Source organism: Amyelois transitella, chromosome Z (genome assembly GCF_032362555.1).
Source record: "Amyelois transitella isolate CPQ chromosome Z, ilAmyTran1.1, whole genome shotgun sequence".
Taxonomy (NCBI): Eukaryota; Metazoa; Arthropoda; class Insecta; order Lepidoptera; family Pyralidae; genus Amyelois; species Amyelois transitella.
The window spans coordinates 10,320,479-10,333,253 of record NC_083535.1 but is presented as its reverse complement, the minus strand read 5'-3'; the positions used below and the strand labels follow the sequence as shown (position 1 = coordinate 10,333,253).

General features: G+C 33.8%; 1 protein-coding gene across 1 annotated transcript in view; it reads left to right on the top strand.

The window, feature by feature from the left end:
- The window catches only part of LOC106133799 (uncharacterized), a 52,992-nt gene that overhangs the window by 18,036 nt on the left and 22,181 nt on the right, over positions 1-12,775 (top strand). Inside the window, exon 4 of the mRNA XM_060953518.1 lies at positions 36-69. Coding sequence (XP_060809501.1) covers positions 36-69 — 34 coding nt within the window. The remainder of the gene's footprint in view (positions 1-35; positions 70-12,775) is intronic.

Below are 12,775 nucleotides of genomic sequence, written 5' to 3'. Positions count from 1 at the left end.
TTCTACTTAAATAAATATCCATAAATGCATTTCAGGAGCGAGATCGTCGACTATCGAGATGAGGATCAGGTGAGCAAAGCAATTTCTTTATTTTTCATCAATACATAGGCATACCACAGAAATTATCGAAAAACAATATTCCTTAGAAGTCGACTACGTGTACTGCCAAGTCATTGAAGCAGATTATCCAATTGTATTGTACACAGAAATACATTTCGAGGTAGGGTTGACGAAACCATTCCATTCTACTCGTAAAGTACTCGCGTCGTTAAAAATAACAATAAAGAATGACATGTTAATACTGACTACCATTAATGCCCACTCGAAGGTATTTCCCTATTCAAAGCGACATAATAAACGTTTTGTAGAGTCAAAACTAATGTCTTAGCTGAATTCCCGAGCTCTTATAAATATTCATACAGTTTAGTTTTTAATACATTGTCTCCAATAGTGAAGTGAGCACTGAGGCTTCGCCAGAGATCAGTGAACTGAAGAGTGCACCATATCCTTGAATTAGTCCCCTATGGGAATATTGCGCGTGAGCAGGACGGCCGTATTGTGGCGCTGCTGACATTTTGAAATGGTGACGTCATGGTCGGAACGTTGTAATTGATATATTACTAGGTGATGAATTAAATTCGACTTAAATAGGATCTAAAGGAGCAGTGTCCAAAGAATTAACCGAAACGATTGATACTTTTTTGATACGTAAATTATGATCATCAATTTTAGCAAAGATAATGATAAGGCTAATATTTTTGACAAAGACAAAATGTCATCAGCCTTTTATCAATCATACATGACACCTTATTTAGGTATGTAAATATGAATTCAATTCTCTTAATATAAACTGATGTACTCGAACTAGTTAAATACCCCATAAACATAACTACCACTTTACATAGGTCAAACTTACAAGTTTTAAAGCATCATTAAGCTTACTAAATTATTTACCTCTGCGATCTCATCTCTTTCTTCTAAGCTGAGTTGGACGATGTAGTGTTACAATGTCAGTTTTAGTTTAGATGCTACACCATCGGGTAAAAAAGGCGCTCAGGTAAAGACAAGATGCGTCGGACTGTGCGTTTTTAAATTGTCCGGTTAACAGCAACGTGAAAACCTTACCTGAGCAGCCGCTAGCCGGCCCGTATGAAACCTCTCCTCTCCAGTAATAGTTAAGCCTTTGTCCGAGTCGGTGCCTCCTGGACAAGTGAAATGAGTCCGAAGTGCCAAAATCCTTTGTAAAACGTGCAGTGATTACAGTGAACACAAAACTTTGTATGATCTCAAAAAGGTTGTTGTGGTTTTGACAACATTGTAAATTTCACCGTCAGAACATATTTTCGGGAAGCCGGTTATTTAACCTTTTTACTTTTTTGATAACAATGCTCAAAGGTACTGTTTCAGCTTGCTGTTTATAAAACAATTGAGATGCCAGTGCTGATACACGATTCTAAATTAGTGCTTTTAATAACCTATAAACAAATATAACTTAGTAGTCTTCAATAGTGTTATGAATCGAATATAATGATAACAATTCAAGTCTCTCTCGTTTTTGCTTAGTAATAAGTCGTGATTGGCAATATCGTGTTAACTATATTCAAGCAATATGTTTTTGTACAGAAAAAAACTGATTATTGACTGTCTGGCCAATTTAAAATCACTTAACACAAGTAACACTTACCTTTTCGTTAAAAACATACGTTTAACAACATTGTTGGACTCCACAAAACCATTCAATAAGAAAGATCAGTAAAGCAACGAGACAATGACAGTAGGTAAACCTGCTCTTGGGCATAAAAATGTTTAAAAAAAAGTTACCTTGGTGGCCACCTTGCGTGCAAATTAGCGCGCTTCTCGCCGCTTCCGGTAAAGCCGATAAAAATTTTATTACCCTTAGGACTTGCAACAAAAGATAACAAGCTATCCTTAACCTTTAGCTAGGCAGAACACAACGGTTTCTATTTTAACTTTCGGTTTTGTTAAGCTCAAAACTCAGGTCTTGAGAACCACAGAATGATCAAAATGCTTGTTAATTAACAATGCTTATTCACGAATTTTGATAAGACGACACGATAAATCTTATCATCGTTCTTTCTATAATTTAAGTTCCACTATAGAGCGCAGAGGAGACAATTGCTCAACTCAAAAAAATCATATTATAATCTAATTTATAAGGCCTTAGCAAAGTTCGTAACTAGACTGTACGCTAACAAGACATGCGAGTCTTGAGACGAGCTCTGTCTACCCCGAAAAGGATAAAGTTGTGACACGTCTGTGTATATTATGTAAATTTTTAAATTCGAATACATGACCATCGATTAGTATTATTGAAAAACCGGTATTACCCACGTATTATGTAACCCACGAAACTGAAAGTGAAGCAGTAAGTTCCTTCAAGCGAACTAACCTACCTCCTTTGTATGTATACATTACAATTGGATTAAAGCGAGCCTTCGGTTCCCATTACTGATTTCGGAATGTTACACTGACTTATTACGTATATTCATTATAAAAAATGGTTCAGAATTAGCTCGTTGATATATAATGCATACACATATACGAGAAAGATGGTATTTGTAAACAACATCAAAATTTTAAAGAGTGATTTTTAAAATTTGCTCACAAAATTCTCATAGATAGAGAGAGTAATTTTATATAATCTAAATAATCATTGATTAATGATTTTACGTTACGACTCAAAAGGTATGTTTACCCTCACATGGCTTTTAGGCTATATACTACATTTCACACCCAACATGGTTAAAATATTTTTTAATAATAATAACATTTTCAAATTTGAAAGAACGCTTTATATAATAAAAATAATTAAATCTTTATTTGCCACTAGAACACAGTTTACAATAAAAGTTGAGACACACAGAGAAAACTCCTATTATAATTAAAAGGCAGGTCGCAAAACTGCTTAAACTTGCCGCATAGCATCATATTAAAAGCAATTTAATAAAACAGTTAAGTATAAATATTACGCGAGGACATTAAAACACTTATAAGTATCCAGAGTAAATATAAGATCACTCAGGTGACATAACCTGGGTGATTATGAAATAATAATTCGGTACCGTTCACAAAATGATGATCTAGATTATACATGGAATTTAATTTTAATTACCAACATGTTACGTAAATACTATTTTTTTAGGTAGGTACTTGCTTTAACATTCAGTATACCACGCACTTACTATTTAATATAGTAATATTATAGAAATTGTATGTTAGCTCTCATTTCAACTATAACAACTGAAGTTTCCATCAAGAACGGTCTGGATCTTCGATTGTTACCATACCAATACAGATACCAGAATAATAAAGGCAAATTGCCACCCATTGATTGTTGTAAAAAGCGGTTTAAAAGCGGCTCGTCTCGACGTAATCAGGCGCGTTTAGTTTTTGCTTGTTATCGCCGTGCGGTGGTGATCATCTGATGTCAACGTGTCAGTGGCACAGACGTGGGAACAGGAATGACGATCATTCTCGCTCCTACTTTGTCTATAACTGGCCCTTGAGACAGAACGTTTTAGAAATGCAAGTCCTCTAAAATTAAATGTATATGATCCTTTTCCTCCTATTAACTCAATATGAGAATAGTAGAACTATAAAAACAGAATTCTAGGGCTAGAACAGTAATGTAATAGCAGAATAACATATATGATAACAACTTTTACACTTTCGTGTTGCAATATATGTAAGTATTGTAATTTATACTATCGCGCTCTAAACTTTCTAATGACGTTTCTGTAAGTAAAATCTTATCGAGCGAGATAGGTCAAACTACCCTGCAAATCTCTTAAGAAGGTCTAATCTAAACCACTGCACGACCTCTAACGCGGTCTGTAAGGTACTATAAGTAAACGTAACTGAATTGAACGTGCCTTAATGCACGAGATCTTCCTTTTCGTACACAATCAGGTGATCCAAATCTGCAATGCTATCTTAATTACTTACATACAAATTACTCACGACCTCGCTATGCGCATGTGTATAAAATTTACACAAACATTTGTGGGTTTATAACGGTAGGAAGTTCTGAATTACTAACAGTATTGTAGCCAATGGCAATGCTGATAACCATATAATATTCAAAGATAAGTTCTTTCTTACCTGTCCACCATTATTAACATCGATCGGTTTATGTAAAGTAGGTCAAACTGCATGAATCATAAACTATTTTATAATAGTCTGATGTACTTACATAGGTGTGTTCTTATAAAAAAGCAATGTTTTCTTTAAATGTACCAAGCACTGAGGATTCTTCAAACGCTCCAAATGCAACTCGCCCAAATACGAGTACATCCTGCCAACAAATTTTGGTTACATAATACGCTATGATATGAAACTGTTATCGTTATTTAAGTCATCAATCAAAGTCAAACTAAAAATCATCACGCCAGTGCATAAAAAGCTCTCTCTCCTCATTTCTCTTCATTTTTAAAACATTCACAATAAAAGTAAAAAAATAAACTTGGAGAATCCGTTTTTAATAAGATTCAAATGGCAAATTATGGTAATGTTATTAAGGTCCTAATTGTATAAGTAAAAATATTTGCAATAATTTCGTGCAGTCGGCGTTAGCACAAAGACGTCTCAAACACGTACGTTGTTCGCACTCCGATCTTTAACTGTATTTCAAATGTAATGTTTTGCATACGTTTGTCCAAGAATTTCATTGATCATTATGAGACAATCGGCCGGCTACACGCCATTATTTGTACCGCGGCGGAGAAAGCAAAATATCCAACAATTTACGAGAGAAACTTAAACTATTATGTTCTACATTTTGTTTAAGTACTGATTAGTTTTACGAACCTCATAATCAGGCATAAAATTATGCATGAAGATATTAAATTAAATCAGCTTTATGAGTACTTAAACTGCATGATACTTTGGAAGACGCGTTTCAAGATCAATGTTAAGAAGCTTCAATTTCATGAATTGTATTTGCATACACCATTCCTTCCTTGTGAGTCATTGTGTCCGTTGGTTAAAACCGAATTATTAACCTGTTGTATTTTAGCTTTTCTTTAAGTGGAAATATTTAATAAAAGCCGGCGTCGGACTCACGCACAAAAGGTTCCATACTTTTCCATAAAATTCTTTGTTTGTATGGGAATCACATTTAATAATTACTTTATTTTATATTTAATTATTTATTTCGAAAGGTAACATAACTAAACCTGACTATTGTGTGAAAATTTAAGTGTCTACCTGTAACCGTTATTAAGTTTGAGCAAAAAAATACGAAAAAAGACACGTTTATTGCATGGAGACTCCCTCAAAATATTCAAATTTTGTAATGAAGAAGGGAAGAATGTAAAAGAGTCTTACGGCCAGGATAGACGTGGGAGAAACAGTTGGGTTCCTCTTTTTTATTTTTGTAACCTTCCCACGTTTACATCATAGTCTTTTAAGCTTTACTAATGACATTATTTTGACATCACTAAAATTAGAATAAATGAAGCCATATTATTCAAGAAGCCCATATACACCTACTCTTGTGTATTTTCCCACGTTTCAATATTTATGCACAGGTATCCGTTCTTCTATCCCGCTCTTATCCTAACTGGAGAAAAGGGACGGCAGTACTGTGCACACGAAGAACGTCGCGGCCTGTTTTTGTATGCTTCGCTGCTCCTGTAGACTTGTCTGGCATATTACTATGTTTGATATGTTTTTAAAGAGATTATTTTAAACTGTTGTGACCATAAGGAATACATTAAAATAACTCTTTTACTGCGTCGCTGATTCAGCGGTTAATAACTCGAAAGTCAATCCGTTTCGTTCCAATTTCGAATCCCTTGGTTCGTTAGACTTCTTAGTCCTCCTCATTTCTTGAATTTACTCCTTTTCCGTGTTTTTAAAGAGGACCTTGGGGTAATCTTAAGTTATCCCAAGTGAGGACAGAAATGTAGCACAAACAGAACCAAGAAGATGATTAAGTAGTGTGTTTTAAAGTCAAACTTTACGTCTTTATTTGAACCCAAGATTTGAAGCCAACTAATTATATTACTCTAGAGTCTGTCGAAAATTAGTAAGAATGGCGATTCGGTGCACAGTCACTGTTCTGTGTTCAATTCATAAATAAAAACTATTCCGTACTCTATCGACACCCTATTCGCCCATTTATGTTTACAGACTCTTTTTTTTATAAATGCAACTACAAAATCTTTTAAAGGTCTCTTCAATATTTCACTCTAGTTATTAGATACATGTGACAGTTTATATAATATGACGCGATGTAAAATTAATTGCCTGTCAGTTTTCATCTCGCGGCCTTGTACCAATTATCTCCATCATGTTCCTATCTCCCAAATTAACTCACTGACATTACTAACACCAAACAAATAATCACTACGTACGAACACAATATAGAACTGTTACAGAAATGGCGCAGGAGACATAAAATATTCCATGTCACTTCAAAATTATATTTGATAAATAGTAGTAGCCAAGAGTGAAATATACCTTATAAATACATATATATGTTACGATTACATGTGGCAAAAGCACTAACAACCAATGTATCCTAAATATCTATGTATAATGGAATAGGTTTCATGTATGGGGCAGGTCACCGTAATAACATTTTCTCAAATACCTTTTTTACAGCGTAAAAAATAATTTTTACCTCGTTTGAATATAAATTCAAGTGGCAAACATCATCTGAACATCTACATTATAGGAAATTAGTCTTCCGTATTACTAATGTGTTTCAACTTTTATCAAAGAGGAGGAGATCGTCTGTATTTTTATATTCGTTACCCGCATCGTATATTAGTAAAACTATAAACACACCATTACAAGCTCCCCAACTATAGCTACAAAGATCCATGTACCTGCTTACTTAACAAAGATTAAGAAGTAGGTACTAACAACTCTTTTTTACATTATTTTTTACACCGGCCTTACATATAAGAACAAAGAAAGGGCGCTAACTTGGGTTATTCATCTGCTCGGTGACTATTTTGCAAACAAATGGTCACGGGAAATGCCCGCAGTAATAAGTCGAAGTAAAAAGTTGCTGTAAACTGTGAATCACGCAGGCATTTGAAAATGGAACTAAGGAGGCTTGACTATATTGTTTGGAATAAGTTCGCATGTCGTAAAGGGCGTTTGGAATTTCAATTACAGCTGTTGGGACAAAGACGTGGATGTGTTTATGCTCCACTGCTCCGCGAGGCTAACGTTTGAAGTTTTGTTTCTTACATATTACGTAATTTATGGAGGACGCATTTTTTTATGACGTTGGTGCTGTCACCCGATTCTTGATGCATGAGCATCTAAATTTCATTTACATTACCTTCGTTATGTGTATTTCATTGGATGATAACTTTTAATAAAGTTAATTTTTTGTAAGTATTTATACTTTTATTCACGGCCTCATCGTGTAATGATTCACACCGCGTTCAGAAGTGCACCATAAACTGGTTTTATGTAAATCTGTTTCCTTACTCTGAATAGTAATGTAATAAGATATTAAAAATGTTCGGTACATTTTAAACTGAGGCAACTTGGACGTAACCACCTAAATGTTAATTACTTCTTCATTGCATCACACATGAATGCTACACCGAAATGATGCAAATTAAATTTATACAGAGCATTATTAGGAAACTGCATAAAATTCTTAGCGCCTGCTGTATTTGTTTATTTTGATCATGTTGGTATTATTTCAGATGTATTAGCTTCTAAATTCAAACTTCACATATTATTTAACTTTTGGTTCACAGTCATACTCTCATTGCTTTTATTTATATTGTCGTAATAATTTAGCAACCTGTCACTATTTGAATCTCAATTCTATCATTAAGCCAAATAGCTGAACGTGGCCATTCAGTCTTTTCAAGACTGTTGGCTCTGTCTACCCCGCAAGGGATATAGACGTGACCATATGTATGTATGTATGTATGTAATAATTTAAACTGGCCAAGGAAAGAATGCCATGCAGTCTTGTCCAAGCCGAGTAATTTCTTTATTTTTTTATTGATTTTGTTTAAAAAAGGAATTTCTGTTCGTTCTAGCCTGCATTAAAAAATGAAGCAATAACAAAAGATGGTTCGTTTAGAGCGTAAAATTAGAACTGACATTTAGTTGATTTGGGACTTCGCCAGTCATGCTGATGAGTCTCTGCTGACTCTAATGAATGTGAGCCACTCACCTAATGAATCTAACACTAACAGTTAATTCTTAGTACACAATGATCATCAACGATGTTCGTCTTTTTATTCTTCTCGGCATATAAGTGTCCACTCCGGTATATAAATATTCCTCTGCCATAATGGTACCTATTATATTCTGACAAAGCAGAAATAAATAATTTCAATTCAAGTATTCATGTTTTTTTACTTAATGATTTGTATTTTTATTTCCATAAAATATTATATTTTTCTCTTTTTTTGACCTAATACTGAATTGAAAGTAGCGAATATTACATGAATGTGAAGCGAAACTAAACTCATACAAGTAACAACCCTTCTTTTTCCAATGACTTTGAAAAATCAAAATCCTGCCTAGATTATACAGACTAACTATAGAAATACGATAGTTTATTTTTCATAGTTTCCAAAGTGAAGAAAGTGACACTTGGTAACAATATTTGACACCCATAGCGTTGCACTTCACACCGCAATGCATCCATAATCGAGGGTCTTCACACCTCGTCACCTTTAAGCCGGTAAAAAGTATGGGATCGCTGAGGATGACAAGATCCCATCAGACGACCAATTTCAACTAAAAACTAAACTTAACAACATATCTAGTCAACATCTATTGTATCCATTTTTATATTATTTTATTTCACTATTCTACTATAATTTGCCTTTCCTAAAATTGTTGTTCTGTCATAATTACTTTTAGATTGACAATTGTATTATGTTAGACAAAAACTTTTTGAAGACCAAGACAGACAGAAAGTGTACCTAACTGAAATCTTGGATAAACCGCTGCAACGATTATAATGAAATTTTGTATATGAATTTAAAGAACCGAGGACAATAAACCTCTAAAAACTTCCCGTTCGCACGAGATATTTGAAAACACCTTTACCCTGATCTAATAGATGCTTATATTTCATTTGTTTGGAATCGGTCTAATTCTTTTTTTTTCTATTTAAGTATTTATTTATTTCAGTTCTCAATTTTATCACCATTTTTTTTTTAAAGATAAATTTGCAAGTATTTTTATAAATTGTATTTGTATATAATCATTATTACGAGTGTCGACTCACACAACGGTAAGGATTCCACGTGCGGCTCACTAACGAGATTGGCAGTCTCAGACGCAAGTTGAAAGAATAAGCGGGTTTCTTTTATTTATTTCCAGGCCCAAAATAAGTAGTTTTATATCGCGTAAATTCTTTATAAAACTTTAAAATTTTATTGCATCAATGAAATATAATATAACAACTGATGAAATTGTATAAGTAGGTACTTATCAAATTCTTGGCATGCTTCTCTTGGCTGAAAACATGTTTTTAACATTGCACTTCCTAATATTCTAAAGCTAAATTAGAATAAAAAGAAGGAGTCACAATTTTTTTCAACCCATCCCTTCAACCTTTATAATAATTTCACATTGAGTATGGAGACCAAATGTAATAAGTTATGTACGCGTCATAACGCGGATGACAGAAGCGCCTACAAACAATAAATACATTGTCAGACACTACACTCGCAGCACGTCCACCGTACGGGTTAGACAGAGCCAATAATCACATAATTCAGCCTCCATTTAAGTGGATGCGGCTTATTGATGGAACTAAGATCTTAGATAATCACAGATTCAAAGCAGTACATTAATAAATCCCAATTGTATAAGCGTTTTCCTGTTAGACCCTTAAAATTAACGCATATAATCACGTTGAGCGTGATCGTACGTAACTTCGGCAGACTAACACGCCGTCATGTCGCGTCGTGCTGTTATATATGAGTAGTCTAAGTACAGTGCAAATGTTACCTATAATTTTACGAAACACTACTTAAGGAAACACACCATCCAATGAGGATAGTCTGGCGTAATTATAGTTTCTTTGCGAAGTCTTCGACATTATGCAGAGTCCCGTTTGGCGACACCTTTTACACGACCCTCGGGTTAGCAGTCATTTCTGAGAAGTCTCGTGCGTTTAGTATTAGCATGGGAAGCGGGGACAATGGATTATAACGATTAAAACAACATTTGGCTTGTATGTGATTATGTTGTTGAATAATTTTAATAACTGTACGATTTCTTAAAGAAAGGAATGGAATTCAGTTTTAAAGATGACATATATAATAATATGTAGGTATGTCACATATAATAATTTAGACGTAATATGTAGGTATGTCATAATAATAGGTATGACATATATAATAATTTAGACGTGGAGTGAACAAATTTATCAGTATGCTTTGTAAATTATGTAGAAAATATTTTTTTAAGAAAGCGTTTATTATTTTTTTACCATCGTAAGTAAATATAATATAAGTATATATATAAAAAAAAAATTACAATATAAATTGTCTTTTGCACTCCTCTAAAGTCTATGAAATGGCACAATTTGTGCAAAATACGAATAGGCAAAACATAATGCTCTAAAAACCAGGCACGTCTCAAATTTAAAATTCGTTTATTTATCAATAACACATCACTTCCAAACTGGAAATGATAAGGCATAACAGTCAGTAAACTTGACCACCACAGCCTCTTGCTCAATTGCATCACCTCCCAAAATAGCGGCCGGAAGTGGCGGGTTCGATGCCAGGCGAGGTACGGAATATGGAGTTCACAGAAGTGGCTATTTCTGAATATACATACTGTAGCGATGGATTTGGGAATCTTCAATAGTATCTTTTGTGTGTGTGTGTGACTGTGTTAATTTTCCTCCTTAATCTTGGTTACATATATATATTTTACAATAATTAAATAGAAGGACATCTGCAGCTTAGCTTAGCTGTAGCTTTCTCAGTCCGTGTCGCAGACAAAATTAAAGATACCGCTCTTGTTTTCGAATCTGTCAATGTTTTTTTTGATACTTTTTTATTTCATTGACTATTTATTTATAATTAAGTGGATACTCTATGATTAAATAATAACAAGAAATACAACCTTGTTACAGTACCTATGTACACTACTTACAGAACAGTAAGTATAGTACCTGCAGTATGTAAATGAATGAGTGAAAGTGTTCAAATTAATCTGAAAAAATTCTGACAATAGAAGTTATTCAAATTGATGAAATAAATATATTTGACGGAACAAATAACACAGAGATACAAAGAAGCATATTTATAAATCACTTACTCTAACAAAAGAATATTATTATTTCTTAAAAATTTCATAGAATAAAATATAGCTTATATATAGAGATATATCTCAACATTTGTATCACTGCCATTAAATTAATTATCTTTATTACTTACTGAATCTGAAGAGGAGATAAATATCTGTATTTACTTTTTTTATATCAGCCGAGCACGACAACGAAAGCGAATAATCTGTACGCCCGGCACGTAGCCTTTCGATAGGTACAATATTCGATTCCCCTGTGGAATTCGTTGTTAAAATTCGATGTAGTAAACATAGACGGTGTCCGGCATATAACTTGACCTATGCGTAGTGCAAGTAATTGTGTATGGTTGTGAAAAGGTACAAGTTGATTCTGAATTTATAAGAATCCCTTCTCTCCAGTCGTTCGACTCTGTTAGCTGTGTTAGGCATAAAGACATGATTATTATGTATGTGAGGAAATCCTTTTGTTTTAGATTTTTTTCGTGTGACCATACCCCAAGATAATGAGTAATTTGTATCAAAATATTTGAAAGGCATTTTAAAATATCTGTGAATAAAAATCATAGTAGCAAAATCCTAAATCTAACAAAGACTATCTCTTAGAACAACTTGTAGATTTCTACGTACACCTCTACCACGTCACATTACAATTTACATCAAAATGTAAAACGGCTTTCTACCGGCAAACGTTCAGGCATGCGCCTGCGCATCTCAAATGCTATCCTTGCACTTGCCTTGCATAACCCACTGACGCAAATGACGGACCAGCCATTCCACAGGCCATTTTCATAATGAAATGTATAATTTATACTTTTCAAGAAATTCATTAGTTGCAAAACATCTTTGCAACACTTAATTAGGATAATAATGCATACGTAGGATTTGGATGATATTTTGCAACTCTTTGAAACAACTCTTTTATGTTATTTCCATTTGTAACTTTTGCGTTGGTTCCCTATATTTTCTATTTAGTCAACCATTATTTTATTCATTCCATTTTTTTAAATGATTGCTGACGTCATCATCCCAAAATTCCCCTAGGTATGCCTTTCTTTTTGTTCTGTTTTTATAAATTCAATCAATGCATCTACAATTTTATTTGCTTTAAGGCTGATCAAAGAAGGGCTTTAAAATTACACCTAATAATTTAAGAAATAAACTTTTCTAAGTCTAATGATGAAACCTGTGTCTTTAAGATATATCTAAACAATAAAAATAACAACAACGAAAGCGTCCGAATATTAGCGCGATCATGAATAATAATCGCGACCTATTACAATTTCGCACTAAATCGGCAACGTCTAAAGGCAACTAACGCTGAATGTAGTCCTTAATCTCTTTGGAATAAGTTTGAAATTTTAGTAGTTTTAGACGTGCGTACCGGAATCCACGATTTGCCTATTGCCCAACCGGTCCCATATACCCACGCTCTATTACGTAATGCGGCAGTTAGGTTAGGACCAGTTAAAATTAGAATAGAATAGTATCACTA